A 16,487-nucleotide genomic window follows, 5' to 3' on the forward strand; every position below is an offset into this window, starting at 1 on the left:
CGAATGCCAACATGCAGAATGCAGCATTGCCAGCTGTGTATCGGGTCATCAATTGTGGCGGCAAACCGATAGGCACTAGATGATGTTTTATCGGCATATAAACAACTTTTATTTTCCAAAAGAATAACAAATTTTTGTTGCTCGAATGCAAATGGATAAATTAAATCAGACTTTAACAGCTGTTAAGAACTTACGTTCAAGTGTCCGTCAGTGCTTTGAGCACTTGGCCGATGGCACCGATGGCGAAGCTATCGAGGAAAGCCGCAACAAATTTGTGCACGATTTTCAGGAGAGATTTACAGCCCTCAACTCGCAAATACGGTGAGTAGATGCAAATGTAAATTTTTTTACTCCTATTTGATCGTGTTTTAATACTAACAGTGACTTGGAGCAGCTTGTTAATGGGCTCCAGGTGCCGCCGTCAGCCTACCACTTGGGTAACACCACATTTCTTGCCCAGGAAACGACGCAGGAGCGTCAGGCGCTTTATCCGCAGCTGGTGAACAGCTACAAGTGGATCGATAAGGTGCACGATCATAGCATGTTGGCGTTCAACAACCTCAATCAGAACACGCTACGTCGCTCCTACAACTATTGCTCGCAGAAGCGCCAGCGATTGCCCTTCTCCTCCTTCAACAACGATCCGGAGTGAGTGACTTAAAATTAACATAACTTACTTTGGCTTACACGCATCTTCTTTTTTGCTTAGTCACATTGATAAGTTGCTGAGTGACATTAATCATCCGCCGCACACAACGTATAAAGTATTTCATCCGTTTGGCTCCAATGCTGTGGCCATAGTCACCATCAGCAACGTGCTCAAGGCAGCGATTGTCTTTAAGGGCGTGCTCATCGAATGGGTGACCATCAAGGGTTATGACGAGACGCTGGAGCACGACGATCTGTGGGCAGAGTCGCGCTATGAGGTGTTTCGCAAGGTGCAGGAGCACGCCCATTCGGCCATGCTGCACTTCTTCTCGCCCACGTTACCCGATCTGGCCGTGAAGAGCTACGTAACCTGGCTCAACAGTCACATCAAGCTCTTCTTGGAGCCCTGCAAGCGTTGCGGCAAATACATTGCGAACGGCTTGCCGCCAACGTGGAGGGACTTGCGCACATTAGAGCCGTTCCACGAGGATTGCCGCAACAGCTAAACAATACACAAACACTTATACATATACATATATATATTTTTAACATATTGATAAGCATAACTTTATACTTCATTTATTTCAAAAAACAAAAAAAATTATATGTATGTATTTTGAATGCAAGCGCCGCGTCGCGCGGCTAAATAACTACAACGGTTTAATGCAGGTTTTAATGGCCAGTTGAGGTGGCATTGATGGGTGCTCCTCCTACGGGCACACCATGCTGCAGACACATGCGCTCGAAATTCCGACGCAATGTGGCGCGCAGCTGCTCACGTTGACGCTGTACTTGCTCGCGCTGGTATTGATAGGCCAGCACCACCTCTTGGGGAATGTAACAGCAGTTCTCATCGTCCTCATCGTCGAAAAAGTCCTGGAATTGAATGTGAACAAATCGGGAATTATAAACGAGTTTGGAGTCATTGCATGATCGTGGCTACTAACCAACATCTGCAGCAATGAGAACTTATCGTCCGATTGCGTCTGCTGACCATAGACCGAATCGGAGACATAACTGTTGGGTGCCGTAACATCAACAACGGATTCCTCCTCTTCTTCTTCCGCCATCATGTCGTAATTATGATGATTGCACAGTCCGTCCGAGCAGGAGACTTCGGAGCCTTCCAGCGATGAGACTGCACTGGAGATGCGCGAATTGGCATGCGATGCGTGTGGATCGCTGCCATAGCCAGAGTCGCGCACATCCTGCTCGCAGGGACAATTCGGCATGGGTGCTAAACAGTCGTTGCATTTTGTAGCCTTGGCCACCGCATCCAGGTGCTCATCAACACACAACTTCTTTTTATGTTTTTTGCTAGCAGACTTTTGCTTCTTTTTCTTCGGTTGCTTCTTCGATTTCGATTTCGTTGGTTTCTCACTTGGCGTCGGCGGCTTTGGCTCTGGTTCTGCATCAGCATCGGCATCTACATCAGCGTCAGCGTCAGCACAGACCATAACAATGCCATCGTCGACGGCATCATCTACAGTAGCATCCACAGTCGGTTCAGTGTTTGCCTCAGCCTCACCGTTTACGCCATCCTCTTCCTCGCAGTCCGTTTCGGCAGCGTCGTTCGCATTGTTATCGTTCTCACACAGACGATGCATGTTCTTCTTCTCATCCTTCTTCTTCTTCTTCTTGAGCTTCTTTTGCTCACGCTTCAGCTCCTTGGCCTTCTCTGCCCGACTGATCTCCTGATAGAGCAGCTCCAAGTTGCTAATGCCCTGCTTCTGCTCCACACGCTCATGAAAGCTGCGACAGAGCGCATGTACGCCCACAGCGGCCAGCACTTGGCAGGCGCGCTCCTCCTCACGCAGACTAACATAAATGCGGCGCAAGCGCTCGTACATGATCATGCCAACGCATGTGAGCACCTCCTCCTGGGCGATTTCCAACGTTTTCGCATGGCGTTCGCGCAGCTTCGAGTAGCTTCCATTCACCTCCGGCTCAGCACGCTTGATCAGCGCATCAAGGAACTCAATTTTATTCGTGCTCACATGTATGTGCTCGTCGGGCACACATTTGCGGATGTGCGCGTACAGCTGTGCCGCATAGCCCTTCTCCTTGGTGGATATCTCGCCAATGAGTATTTTATAGGCACGCTCGATCTGTATTAGAATAATTATATTATGGTATGATAACCCTGATTGTGTGGTTGGTTATTTACCTTTGTGCGACAGCCGGCACAAAACTTGTGCTTCTTCAGATACTTGTCGAGCACTTCCTGCAATTCCTTCGTCTCAATGATGGTCACCTCCGTGCGGCAAGTGCTCTTCATCGCGGACCACACTTCCCGCCAGGTTTCCGAAAAAGGTTTGGCACGGAACGTGTCTAACGAATGCAGCACACAGCGCGTCTTGTTGCGTAGCTTATTATCGAGCAGATTGTTGAGCACCTCGTGATGCCGATATAGCAGCGTGCCCAGTGCTTGGGGCGTTTTTAATTTCTCCTCCGTTATGCCCAGGGTGCAATTGTTGCGCAGCTCAAGCGGATCAACCGTTTTATGTCCAGATTCAGCTAGCTGGTAAAACAAACGCTCCACCCGTCGCCGACAACCCACACACTGCACGCACTGATTGAGCACCGAAATGAAGCCGGTGCTATCAATCACGAGCGATTGCTTGCGTTCCGTCTCTGTGAGCAGATTAAATTTACGTGAGAATTCCTCCAGTTCGCGACCCCGTATCTGTGGGCTGTCAATGACAAGTCCTTTGCTGTTCAGGTCCATTAGCATCTGGCGATCACGTATAAAGAGAATGATTTAAATCCAGATCAGTTAAAAGCGAGTAAGAAAACAGTGTTTTCAAAAAATAATACCACATATACACAACAAACACACACACGTCCACAAAGAGAAAGAAAAATGCATTTGAAACCTGTTTTTGTTAAATTTTTCTTTTCTGTTTTTTTTTTTTTGTCGGTGTTGCCACTTCAGCAACATGGCGACTCTATGTAAGGTGCAGCGGGGAGTCGGGCAGGTGCTTAGAATTGCCGAACTGTTTCTAAGCGGCTATTTATTATTGCAAAGACTTCTAGTAGCATACAGAAATATCTCGATATGAAGTTTAATTAAACAAAGTTGATCATTTATGGGTGCAGTCAATGAGTATATACATATATGTATGTTTATGTACTTGTATGTGTTTACTACGCACATAGGCATACACAGATGCACGCGTACGTGTTATGAAAGTTTGACAATGTGCACACATACAAAGAAACCATCATTACACACACGCTCACACATACGATACAAAAATGCATAAGTATATGGGATTTGTGAGGGGGTCATCAAATTGTTAACTTTTATGACATTTGCGAGCAATAGTTAATTTTACATGATACTTGTCTGATGCTGTGCAACTTTGTCACTTACCATTAGCTTATCGCCTGCCACCAAGGGTAAATGCCTCCTGCCCACATAATTAGAATCATCTTCATCAGTATTATAGACTTTAGTTAGTCTCGCCATGTTCTTTCCAAGACCAACGATGGCAGTTTCAGGCACTTTTTTGACGCACTTTGTAGCAACAAAACACAGCACAATGTTTGAAGCGTATATTTAATTATATATTATACTAGAATATTGTGTTCTTTACACCGTAAATCGGCTTGAAAAATGATTTTTCTATGATTTCAAACACGTATGTAGGGTTCAGCAAGTCGTCCGGTCGCCATTAATAAATAGTGTTGCGTAACGAGAGACATTTGATATTTTTGCAGCACAGACACCAATGCAACATTGTGTTTTTGGCGTTGCCAGACCGTAGTAAAAGTCAGCCCGACTCAACAAGATGAGTTTTTTTTAGCGCGTTTTGTTAGTCTGTCTTGCTTTGCTGCAAAGTTGCTTTTGAGTAGGTTTCCGTAAAACAACGCGTGCTTTTCACATTGTTGTCTAATTTGGTCTTGCATTAACATACTTTGAGAAAATGTCGCATCACTATGTGGTGACTGCACAAAAGCCAACAGCGGTTGTTGCCTGCCTCACGGGTAAGTACGCTATGGCGAAATGAATTTTCCGCATGCATATTGCGGCTAACTCGTAGCCGGCGTTAGGCATATTTGCATTGCATTTTGTTAAGCTATACATACTCATGCTTTTGTATATACACATTGCCCAGGCAATTTCACATCGCCGACAGACTTGAATTTGATTATTGCCCGCAATAATCAGGTGGAAATAGATTTGGTTACACCTGAGGGATTGCGCCCTCTGAAGGAAATCAACATCAATGGCAAAATTACGGTAATGCGACATTTTCGTCCGCCGGACAGCAACAAGGATTTGCTATTTATATTAACGCGACGCTTCAATGTCATGATTCTCGAGGCACGTATGGTGGGTGATAACATAACCGTGGTAACAAAAGCCAATGGCAATGTCTCCGACTCCGTGGGCATTCTTTCCGAAGGCGGTTTTATTGCCGCTATTGATCCCAAAGCACGTGTTATAGGCATGTGCCTCTATCAGGGTCTATTCACCATTATACCCTTGGACAAGGATGCCAGCGAGTTGAAGGCGACAAGCTTGCGGTAAGTTGACAGAAATTGCCGAATTGATTTTAAGTTTTTTGTTATAATTGTAAATGTTCTGCAGCATGGATGAGCTAATTGTGTATGATGTGGAGTTTCTGCATGGCTGCTTAAACCCTACAGTTATCGTTATACACAAGGACAACGATGGTCGCCATGTGAAATGCCATGAAATTAATTTGCGAGACAAGGAATTCATGAAGCTCGCTTGGAAGCAGGATAATGTGGAGACAGAGGCTACTATGCTAATACCCGTGCCTTCACCTATTGGCGGGGTCATTGTAATTGGACGTGAATCCATTGTTTATCACGATGGCAGCAATTATCATGCTGTGGCGCCGCTGACTTTCCGGCAAAGTACCATCAATTGCTATGCACGTGTGGACAGCAAGGGATTACGCTATCTGCTGGGCAATATGGACGGACAGCTCTATATGCTTTTCTTGGGTATCAACGAAACTGGCAAGGTCCCCACCGTCAAGGACATTAAAGTCGAACAGCTAGGCGAGATTTCGATACCGGAGTGTATCACCTATCTTGATAATGGCTTCTTGTACATTGGCAGTCGCCACGGCGATTCGCAGTTGGTGCGACTGAGCTCTGAACCCATTGATGGCTCCTATGTCATACCAGTTGAGAACTTTACGAATCTGGCACCCATTTTGGACATAGCTGTCGTGGATTTGGATCGCCAGGGCCAGGGTCAGATAATTACCTGCTCTGGCAGCTTCAAAGATGGTTCGCTTCGCATTATTCGCATTGGCATTGGCATACAGGAGCATGCTTGCATCGACTTGCCCGGCATCAAGGGCATGTGGTCCCTAAAGGTGGGCATCGATGACAGCGTCTACGAGAACACACTCGTCTTAGCCTTCGTAGGGCATACACGTATTCTAACTCTGTCCGGGGAGGAGGTCGAGGAAACCGAGATACCCGGTTTTGCGAGCGATCTACAGTCGTTCCTGTGCGCCAATGTGGAATACGACCAGGTGAGAAAATGACTAAGGCGCCTTAGCCATAAATTAATGAAATCGGGTTTGTATTTCACCGACAGCTCATTCAAGTGACTGCGGAGAGTGTGCGTCTGGTCAAGAGCTCCACCAAGGCGCTGGTTGGTGAATGGAAGCCAGAGGGTGATCGTTCCATTGGTGTCGTCTCCTGCAACAGCACCCAAATTGTTGCTGCCTCGGCGCGTGAGATATTCTACATTGCCATTGAGGATGGCAGCCTGGTGGAGAAGTGTCGCAAGACTTTGGCCTATGAGGTGGCCTGCTTGGATGTCACTCCGTTGGATGAGAAGCAAAATAAGTCCGAATTGGTAGCTGTGGGCCTGTGGACAGACATATCGGCAGTTATATTGTCGTTGCCCGATTTGGAGACAATATATACTGAAAAACTAAGCGGCGGTAAATTATCTAATTCTAATCACACTCAAATTTTATAATTCTCTTTTCTCTAATATATTTCTGTTGATTTTGTTTAAACAGAGATAATACCACGCTCCATACTGATGACCACCTTTGAGGACATTCATTATCTATTGTGCGCTCTGGGCGACGGATCCATGTATTATTTCATCCTGGACCGCACCACTGGCTTTCTGACCGACAAGAAGAAAGTAACGCTCGGCACACAGCCAACCACATTGCGCACGTTCCGCTCGTTTGCCACTACGAATGTGTTCGCCTGTTCGGATCGTCCTACCGTGATTTATTCATCCAATCACAAGCTCGTGTTCTCCAATGTTAATCTCAAGGAGGTGAACCATATGTGCTCGCTCAATGCCCAAGCCTATCCAGACAGCTTGGCGCTGGCCACCAAAAACTCTGTCATACTGGGCACCATTGATGAGATCCAGAAGCTGCACATTCGAACAGTGCCGCTGGGCGAGGGGCCGCGTCGCATTGCCTACCAGGAGGCTTCGCAGACCTTTGCCGTGTCCACATTGCGCATCGATGTGCACGGACGTGGTGGGGCTAAGCCATTGCGTAACAGCGCTTCTACCCAGGCTCAGAATATCACCTGTAGCTCCAATATGTTGCCCAAGCCAGGTGGCGGCAATTCAACGGCCGCCAACGCAGAAGTTGGCCAAGAGATTGACGTGCACAATTTACTGATTATTGATCAGAACACGTTTGAGGTATTGCATGCGCACCAGTTTGTGCCGCCGGAGACCATCTCGGCATTGATGTCCGCCAAGCTGGGCGATGATCCCAATACTTACTACGTGGTGGCCACATCCCTCGTCTTTCCCGACGAGCCGGAGCCCAAAGTGGGACGCATTATTATTTTCCACTATCATGAGAATAAACTTACCCAAGTGGCCGAAACCAAAGTCGATGGAACTTGCTACGCTTTGGTGGAGTTCAATGGCAAAGTGCTAGCCGGCATTGGCAGCTTTGTGCGCCTGTACGAGTGGACAAATGAGAAGGAGCTGCGCATGGAGTGCAACATACAGAACATGATTGCGGCATTATTCTTGAAGGCCAAGGGTGACTTCATTCTAGTCGGAGATCTAATGCGCTCCATCACGCTGTTGCAGCACAAGCAAATGGAGGGCATCTTTGTGGAGATAGCACGCGACTGTGAGCCGAAGTGGATGCGTGCCGTCGAGATCTTGGACGATGACACTTTCCTCGGCTGCGAGACACACGACAACTTGTTTGTGTGTCAGAAGGACAGGTGAGCTGAGCATTGATACACAAATCACATTAACTTTCAACAAATTTTTGTTTTGCTTTGCTATTCCAGCGCGGCTACAACGGATGAGGAGCGTCAGTTATTGCCGGAGTTGGCTCGCTTCCATCTGGGCGATACAATTAATGTATTTAGGCATGGCTCGTTGGTAATGCAGAATGTCGGCGAACGTACCACGCCCATCAATGGCTGTGTACTCTATGGCACCTGCAATGGTGCGATTGGCATTGTGACTCAAATACCGCAGGACTTCTACGATTTCCTACATGGTCTCGAGGAGCGGCTGAAGAAGATCATCAAATCGGTGGGCAAAATCGATCACACCTATTATCGGAATTACCAAATTAATACCAAGGTGGAGCCCAGCGAGGGCTTTATCGATGGGGACCTAATTGAGAGCTTCTTGGACTTAAGTCGAGACAAGATGCATGAAGCTGTCACCGGCCTGGAGGTGAGTAGAAATGCCCATCAAAAAAGTTATATACGAAATTGATATGTAATTAATGGATTCTTTATTGCAGCTAACACTGAACGGCGAACGCAAGAGTGCGGATGTGGAGGATGTCATCAAGATTGTGGAGGATCTGACGCGCATGCATTGAACCATATAACTATATTGTGCTGTATTTAATTCATATAAATATTGGCAGTTGATGAAACCATTTGTTTTCGATACCATGTATCCTCGTGCACCCATTCAATCCAAATGTCTCGATTGTCTATTCACAGATTTTGGTCTATGTAATATGTAGACTAACAGTTATATACTGTTTAAGATTCATTATATACATATGGCAAAAACAACAAAAAACAAAAACAAATATAAATATGCTTTTTGACGAGCTTTCAAAGTTCCGTTATTTGAATAAAACTTTAAATAATATAATTGTTTGTCAAAAATTATGATAACTGATTTGGCTAAATCTGTATACATATATGTATAAATGAATAAAATGAATACTCTTGCAGTGTTATGTAGTAAAGTTCCTATTCAAATCCGTGAACTTATATAACGTATGTCTCACTCAAATGATTCTATTGAATGTAGTTATTGAAATATAGATCCCAACAATCATATGTCAGCAAGGGTATGTAGTCTTTCGGTATACCGAAAAGGATTTTTGCTTTAATTTCGTTTCTTTTTTTTAAGGCTTCTCTAATTTCAACATTTTGGTATATAGAAATTGAATTAAATGAGAGATATTTTGTATTATATTGATTTTAATATAACAATATTGAGAATCTAAAATATTAAGATTAAATATTAAACTACGAGAATTGGCTTTTAAATATACATACATATATAATAAAACTCTTGAAGAGTGAGCATTGCCTCAGTACTTAAATAATATACTTATGTATATCTGATGACTTATTTATATCATCAATAAATTAAGAACAATAACAAATGTTTTTATGGTTCGATGCAGCTCAAAGCAATGTTCTCGTTCCTGGTTGAGCTTCAGCTGCTCAGGAATGAGCTTTCGACTTGAACCGGTTCGGCTCAGCTTTGGGATTTAATACCGCACTTGCGATAAGCCGCGATTGCGCAGCGTTTTCACACACTTTACGCACTTCCAATCAAAATACGGCATTAGCCATTATCTGCACATCTCACACACACACACACATGTAAACACAACCATGTTTGGTTCCGGAACAAGCCAGCGCTGCTCTGTTCGTTGCTCACGTGCGGCTCGCAAACGTGAGCAATAAGCAGTTGTGTAAGGGGTAGCGCGGTGCGACTGGCGGCATTGGCGTTTCATTCATTAATACACGCACACAAGCACACACACACATAAACACATGCGTACATACATACGGCCAGCCACTGGAATGCTGCATCCACCACCAATTTCCAACGCCCGCAGGCAAACAGTTGTTTTTACATATGCGCGTTTGAGTGCGAGTGTATGAGTGTGTGTGTACGTGTCTGTTTGAGTGGTGTTTGTGCTTGTATGCGTGTGCGCACTCGATGCGCCTCCACACGCTTTGGCAGCGCCTGCTGCCTGCGCTGCTTGCTGCGCTGCTAGCAGCGACTACCGCTGCTGCTGCTGCTGCTGCTTCTGCGTCGGCTGCTGTCTCCCCCAGGTTACTGCAGCTGAGCTCTCGGTCCATTTGAGTAGTCACTCATTCGTTCGCCGCCTGCTCGCTGGTTCAGCTGCGCTCAAGCGCCTGTCGTAGTCGTTGTCGTTGTCACAAGCGTCCTGGCTGCTCGTTCGTGATTTACACAAGCATCCACATGCACACACCTACACAAACACGCACTTGTAAACATACACACACATACGCAAAAAGCTAACAGCACTTAAAATACGCTTTAAAAATATTTAAATTAAAACTATTTACAACTATTTGGCATGTAACACAAGATGTTGCCAACAGCTCAAGTGCCATAAAATACAACAAAAAATATAAATAAATATACAAAAATAAAAATAAAAAATAATTATACTAAAAAAAGAAAGAAAAAAAGTTTCGCGCTCATAAAAAAGTTTTTTGTTTCTTCATAATTTGTGTTAAGCATAAAACTCGCCCGGCCGTAACGCATTTTCGTTAATTTTCGCAATAACTAGGCGAAAATGTGCTAACAACAACAACAACAACAACTGCAACAACAATTAACATTCTATATATGTATATATATTATATATATATATAACTGCTCAGTTTTGGTTGGTCTTTGGTTTGTTGGATTAACAACGACGGCCATTTTATAGAAATAACCCAGCGGCAAAACGGATAGCTGCCCCAAGGTGAGAAAACGTCATTTGCATAATGATAAGAATATGATGAACTGTTACCCTTTGATATCAATTTGCCGACGGCATTGAATGACGCGAAACTCGATTCGATACAGCTTTGCTTTCTTTTCCAAACAAACAAATATAAACAGGAACATTACAGACGACTGCATAATACTCGCTCAAAGCACTATAATAATGATATCAGAGATCAGAAAATTGAGGCTAAATAGAACTAAATGTAGAGTATGCTGAAGAGTAAGTGTAGAGTTGACAGCTATAGTTATTTTCTTATTCACCATGTTTCAATATGTAAGGGTAAGTGAACTTCTTAGAGCTTCCAGCTGTATAGCCGTAGATAATGCCGTTACCTCATCAATTCGATTTGTAAAGCTATAATGCGTGTATTAATATAATATGGATATATTCAGTTTACATGATGCATGATAATATACATATATGTATATATAAGTAGAAATGTGTCTAGCTCTGGTTAATCCATAAATAATATAATATATTTATTATTTATGTGGTATATGGTATGAAAATTCACATTTGCCATGCAAAAACCCACGATCTCCATATCGCAGGTTTGTAAACCTGATTTAAGTCTCAGTTGTCCAACTTCTTCAGAGATAGTCGCCTCACAAAACCAATATACTCCTTTACACAGGCCGAGCGAGTGCAAATGTGAGCAAGTGTAATTCAATGCGAATTATTGTAGGCGAACACATTTGAAAAACATTTGTACTTGCGCCTCGAAACTCACTGAAAGAACGAACCTCGAGCCATTGACATCATCATCATCAGCTTCTCACACAGAGAGTAAAGGAGTAAGGGAGAGAGAGTGAGAAGGAGAGAGTCTGCTCCCTCTGCTCGGTTCTGTAATCGGATTCCTTTGGCTGCGTTGGCGTTTGGTGACGACGCCGTTAAAAGACCAAGAATCAGAAATTATTGTTTAGCAACAATAAAATACCTCGTCCTACCCCCGAAAAAATAAGAAGGAACAAAAAAAAAAAAAAAAAACACAACTGAAGACCATAAAGCGCAACGCGCGACTGCCAAATGCAAATATTAAAAACCAACAACAAAACGTTTTATAATAACCAAAAGGGAAAAACAGCAAATCGAATTGCAGTCAAGAGACTCCCAAAGAGTACCCCCTCCCCTCGCACCCCTCTTCACACTCCCAACTACCCATTCCAACGTCAGCTTCGTTTCGTCTTCGAGTCATGTAGCCCCACTCCGACTGCTGCAACGCCAACTGCGACTCAAAACTCAGACGCAGCCTGCACGGACCATGTCGGTCATCAGGCTAATTTTCTACGGAAACCGTTGGCAGCCCCATAAAATTATGCACATATGTATATGACTTATATACATACAATATGTATATATGTACTTTAGATATGTACATAAGTCAACGACACTCTTGTACAATTTGATCATTTTATAGACCTTGCATTGCTAGACGATCTTGAATATTGGATGTATTATTATAACAATATCACATTCCATAAGGTTCTATGAATTTGGAATATAGAATAAGGCCTATTTGCAGATGATCTTGAGAACAGAATATGTCGTTATTGTATCGTATTTTACAAGGTTTCATAAGGTCGCTAATACTGATAACACAAGATATCAGGTGTCTCAATTGAATCTCTGAATAATATGTGATGTTTCGTTATCAGTTTCTTATGGAAGCTCTAACGATCTCAAGTTAGCATTTAACAAATTGAAAATTAGAAAATTTTTGTTTGTATTGATAGACTAAATGGAATTTTGGATCATGAGTTGACATATTTATTAACCCTAACTATAACTTTTCAGCTCATCAAAATCTCATTCAACATTTTTGTTTACAACTCTATAAGGGATATATAGATCTAATAACTTTTTAAAATCTGAATTATATTCATATGGTTTATTATCTTAGGGGCTACAATTTATGAGAATATATATTATATATATATTATGTATATACAAATTTCTTGGTCGTATTATTCTTTAGAATCTATCATTAAATTATATTTTCCATTAAAAATGTGTAATTAAATCGTTTTAAACATTTTGAAAACATTTTCCTAGCGTTGAATGAGCTATTCGAAATGCGAAATATAGGATTGTCTTTTCTTTTAGGTAGTTCACATCTTATTATATATAGTTTTTCTTTTTCGCCTTATGAGCGCTATGAATCACAGTATTATATTATTATTGTATAACATTTCTATAAATCTAATTATACATTGAACCCATTGAACCCAATGCTTTTGTTTTGTGTGTGTGTGTGTTTTTTTTTTCAAATTCACAAAATGCTCTTTTATTGTTTTTAATATCATTATGTACATATATAATGCTATTTACAACTGTTAGTTATTAAATTTTTCTGAGTTTTTCGGTTTATGGAACTTGCTTACAGAACGTTGGCATTGAATTACAGTCCTGTATAAATTTTTAATTTATTTAAGCTTTCTCTTTAAGTCTATAAGAATTTATAAGAATCACAAACCTCTATTATTTTATATGTATTTATTTTCTCTTTAAGTCAATTAGTTCTCTTTATGAAAATAGTCTTTGCGAATATATATTCTTATATTTTGTCTATATTTTGTTGTAACCCACTTTCAAGCTACGATTCTGAAGACATCCTCTCGATATACATAAAACCTCTTCTTTTTTCTGTGCCATCCATGCCTAAACGAGCCTTTGTTCGCATTGTCGTAAATATATATAAATCTTTTGAAATATCTACTTTTCGGGCAGTGTGTATTTAATGTTGAATATGCAAATTGCGCATAGCTAATTTGCATTTATGACAACAGCAATGAAAAGAAAAAGAGGAAAAAGGTATTAACTAATAATCTGGCTAAAGGCGACGAAAAACGGAGTCTCGAGGCGCGACAACGACGCTTGAAGATATGCGAGAAATTTACAATAATACTTCCAAGAAGGCAAAAGCCCAAGCAGAGCCGACAACGATCATAAAGGTGGGGTTACAGGAGGCGACGGGGCAGCGTCGGGTACGTCGACGGGGACGGGGACGGGGGGTGAGGGTGGTGTGTGCTGCAAGTCCGCTGAGATGCGTTGCTGTCCAGCGCTATGAACTGACCATGACGAGCTCCACTCGAGGCTGGCCAAAGGTGTCGCGCGCCAAGCAAATTAGCGTCTGTGTCCAATTGGAAAACGAGCCACAGACGCGACACACGCACACTCCTATACATATATATATATATATACAGCTGTTGTATGTGTGCGTGTGTGTCGCCTTGTCACGTGAAATCAAATCAGGCATTACAATTTTACGGCCAATCGAGAATGTAATTGAGGCGCACAGCCGTCGCGTTGTCTGCCGCAAAGTCCCAAAAACGTTTTCACACCGACTTTTCCGGCTGCGGAAAAACAACAGGCCGGCTTCCGCTGCCAGCAGCAATGGAGCATGCAGCGCAGCTGAGCTGAGCTGAGCTGAGCTGAGTCTAAAAATAACTAACTAATAAAATATACATGTATGTATGTATGTATGTAGGTACTTAATAGTTCTTAACACTATTTTCTATATGCATTATTAACAACTATTTGTTGATGGCCTAATTTATGCTCGAACACGTTGTCGGATTTTCCCAGTTTTTCCCAGCTTGTCCTTTCGCTTGTTGTCCTGTTGCGTCCATTGTTTGGATCACGTAGCGACCGTCGATATCGAATTTGTTCGATCTGCGCGAGCAGAAGCTGAAGCTGTAGCTGAAGCAGAAGCAGAAGCTGTAGCTGAAGCAGAGGCAACTATGTTGCCAAGTGAGCAGCAGCTAAGCAGTTGAGGAGCTGAGGAGTTGAGGAGCTGCCACTGTCTGCCCATGTCCTTTGTGCGCATCCTTCTATTCCGCTATCGGATAACAGCGCCCGCATTCACGTTTCAGATTTTGCCATCGCCTGAATCTTTCTTATACGAACTTGTAAGTTTTTGTTTCTGTTGTTTTTTTTTTTTTTTTATTTTCTTCTTCTTCGCTCGGTTGTAAACAAGGGTTAAAGCATTTTGTATGGAAAATATGGGATTATTCGCTGCCTATGTGTGATCGTATGTTGTCCGATATCGATCTCTGGTCATGTAGGCATGGGAAAATTATGACTATACGTTGCTGACCCCTTTAAACTGAATTTTTGTTTTTGGTTTTTTTGTGGTATTTAAATCGGTTTTTTAGTGATTGTAAATTGAACAAAACATTCTAGAAAATAATGACAAATAATAGTAATAATAGTAATTGAATATGTTCTTTGTAGGTGATTTATTATTCATAAGAAACTCCGGTTATTAAGTCTTCTGTTGAAAATTTGTTTTTGTACAATTAATGAGTAAATACATTTTTTGATTATTTGTAGGAGTAAAAGCTTACAACTGGAACCTAGAAAGTTTATAAGCAGAAACTTCTATAAAAATAGTAGTAGAGGGATATGTTCTTCTATAGAACGCTCAGTTCAAGGTTACTTTAAAACTATTTTATTTATCAGCATTAAAGCCGATTTGAAATTTGATTTGATTAAACATAGCACATACAGTAAATTCCGCTTATAGCATCTGTACGGTTATTGCGACGAAAATTCTAGTCCCCAGAAAAACTTATATGGTTCTCTATTGTAAATAAAGAATTACTTTATAAAATATAATGGATACCTATAATTTTGGAATAAATCTATATTTTCGTCTGAAAAAAGAATTTCTATTTGATGAGCACTGGTATAGGATTTACATTCTAGTCGTATATTCCAGTAAGCAAGAGCTCTACTCTTTCTTTAACTCAACGTTGGTTCTATTTTTTCAAAGCAATACAATCAGCTTGTTATTTCTTCATACTCTTGTCTTATAGGTCCAGCCAAACAAAAAGTGTTTGCGCTTTAAACTTATTAATCAATGTATTTGTCTAGCAAAAAAGCCAAACATGCAATATTTTACTACTAACAATCTATTCATTCAATGCATATCGAGCATAAAATGGCGCCACGATGATTCAGTGTTCTCCTATCAGTGGCTAAGCCAGCAGATATATATATATATACATATATTATATTAATATAACTACATAGTAAAGGTATATATATAGTAGTTCTTTTACATTTTTGCACGTTATGTGTTGATAAGCCAAGAAGAAGAATAAACAACAACACTATGTAGTCATCAGCATTACAACAACAACAACAACGCCGACAGCTGAGCTGAGCTCAGCCCGAGCAAATTGTGCAGCGCGTGCAAGAAATTGTGAACGTCACCAGCGAGCGATTAGCTCATCATCGACGTCAACAACAACAACAACAACAACAACAATAATAACAATAAACAATTGAAGCAAAACATTGTAACACCCACAGAAAAAAGCAAGCCACAAAAAAAGTCCAAAGCAGCAACGACAATAACAATCAAAACAACAACAACAACAACAGCAAAAGCAACAACAAAGCTTTGCACATATCGAGCACACGTGCCACAGTGGCGACACACGGCGCACAGGTGCCTAAACATATGTACGCGTGATCGGCCATAAGTCAGATCAATGAATGAAAACGATAGCGCGCCGAGTGAGTACAAAGTGTTTAAAAAATAATAACATCAGCAGCAGCCACAATAATAGTAACAACAACAGCAACAACAACAGCAGCAGCAACAATAAGCCACGAAGAGTTGAGTTGAATAAAGTAATGCGCGACTGGCTTTATACCCTATAGATAGGCTAGGCATTGCTTTTTGATTTGTGAATATATAAATATAATGATTAATTGTAAGATTAATTAATGATTGATTGATTAACAGACTGTTTGGCTTATATCATGATTGAAAAATTAAGTTTGCCTAGATTGATCAAGCTAATTATTGGACTATGA

The 16,487-nt window shown here is 41.8% G+C and overlaps 4 protein-coding genes across 5 annotated transcripts in view; 3 read left to right on the top strand and 1 right to left on the bottom strand.

Annotated features, from left to right (window-relative positions):
* Window positions 1-1,505, top strand: MED27 (mediator complex subunit 27). Its single transcript, XM_018012362.2, has 3 exons — window positions 1-321; window positions 382-648; window positions 710-1,505. Exons 1-3 carry the CDS (start codon window positions 146-148, stop codon window positions 1,152-1,154), a joined length of 888 nt encoding a protein of 295 aa, XP_017867851.1. The 5' UTR covers window positions 1-145; the 3' UTR covers window positions 1,155-1,505.
* Window positions 1,212-4,159, bottom strand: LOC108616824 (gametogenetin-binding protein 2-like). 2 transcript variants are annotated; one of them, XM_018012264.2, is made up of 4 exons: window positions 4,025-4,159; window positions 2,816-3,382; window positions 1,596-2,756; window positions 1,212-1,524 (listed from the first exon to the last, which is right to left on the bottom strand). In XM_018012264.2, the coding sequence occupies exons 1-4, from the start codon at window positions 4,118-4,120 to the stop codon at window positions 1,321-1,323; spliced, it is 2,028 nt and encodes a 675-aa protein (XP_017867753.1). In that variant the 5' UTR covers window positions 4,121-4,159; the 3' UTR covers window positions 1,212-1,320. The 2 variants fall into 2 exon arrangements, with proteins under 2 accessions (XP_017867753.1, XP_089325675.1); XM_089469549.1 differs by lacking the exon at window positions 4,025-4,159 and adding an exon at window positions 3,525-3,905.
* A 229-nt stretch (window positions 4,160-4,388) lies between these two features.
* pic (DNA damage-binding protein pic) lies at window positions 4,389-8,868 on the top strand. Its single transcript, XM_018012207.2, has 7 exons — window positions 4,389-4,638; window positions 4,770-5,181; window positions 5,246-6,170; window positions 6,236-6,587; window positions 6,669-7,863; window positions 7,933-8,329; window positions 8,400-8,868. Exons 1-7 carry the CDS (start codon window positions 4,578-4,580, stop codon window positions 8,478-8,480), a joined length of 3,423 nt encoding a protein of 1,140 aa, XP_017867696.1. The 5' UTR covers window positions 4,389-4,577; the 3' UTR covers window positions 8,481-8,868.
* Window positions 8,869-9,980: 1,112 nt separating this feature from the next.
* The window catches only part of sim (bHLH transcription factor single-minded), a 28,777-nt gene continuing 22,270 nt past the window's right edge, over window positions 9,981-16,487 (top strand). Inside the window, exon 1 of the mRNA XM_089469391.1 lies at window positions 9,981-10,634. The gene's annotated coding sequence lies outside the window, so the exon portion shown is untranslated. The remainder of the gene's footprint in view (window positions 10,635-16,487) is intronic.

Source organism: Drosophila arizonae, chromosome 2 (genome assembly GCF_054131065.1).
Source record: "Drosophila arizonae isolate 15081-1271.41 chromosome 2, UAZ_ARI_1.0, whole genome shotgun sequence".
Taxonomy (NCBI): Eukaryota; Metazoa; Arthropoda; class Insecta; order Diptera; family Drosophilidae; genus Drosophila; species Drosophila arizonae.

What these genes read in the sequence shown, in the direction of transcription:
- LOC108616824 (XM_018012264.2), bottom strand. Translation starts at nt 4,120, where the DNA reads ATGGCGAGACTAACTAAAGTCTATAATACTGATGAAGATGATTCTAAT. An exon ending in TGGCAGGCGATAAGCTAATG is followed by an intron (nt 3,383 to 4,024) that starts GTAAGTGACAAA and finishes CGTGATCGCCAG; the next exon opens with ATGCTAATGGACCTGAACAG. An exon ending in GTGCCGGCTGTCGCACAAAG is followed by an intron (nt 2,757 to 2,815) that starts GTAAATAACCAA and finishes ATTCTAATACAG; the next exon opens with ATCGAGCGTGCCTATAAAAT.
- pic (XM_018012207.2), top strand. Translation starts at nt 4,578, where the DNA reads ATGTCGCATCACTATGTGGTGACTGCACAAAAGCCAACAGCGGTTGTT. An exon ending in TTGAAGGCGACAAGCTTGCG is followed by an intron (nt 5,182 to 5,245) that starts GTAAGTTGACAG and finishes AATGTTCTGCAG; the next exon opens with CATGGATGAGCTAATTGTGT. An exon ending in AAGCTGTCACCGGCCTGGAG is followed by an intron (nt 8,330 to 8,399) that starts GTGAGTAGAAAT and finishes TCTTTATTGCAG; the next exon opens with CTAACACTGAACGGCGAACG.
- MED27 (XM_018012362.2), top strand. Translation starts at nt 146, where the DNA reads ATGCAAATGGATAAATTAAATCAGACTTTAACAGCTGTTAAGAACTTA. An exon ending in GCCCTCAACTCGCAAATACG is followed by an intron (nt 322 to 381) that starts GTGAGTAGATGC and finishes TAATACTAACAG; the next exon opens with TGACTTGGAGCAGCTTGTTA. An exon ending in TCCTTCAACAACGATCCGGA is followed by an intron (nt 649 to 709) that starts GTGAGTGACTTA and finishes TTTTTTGCTTAG; the next exon opens with TCACATTGATAAGTTGCTGA.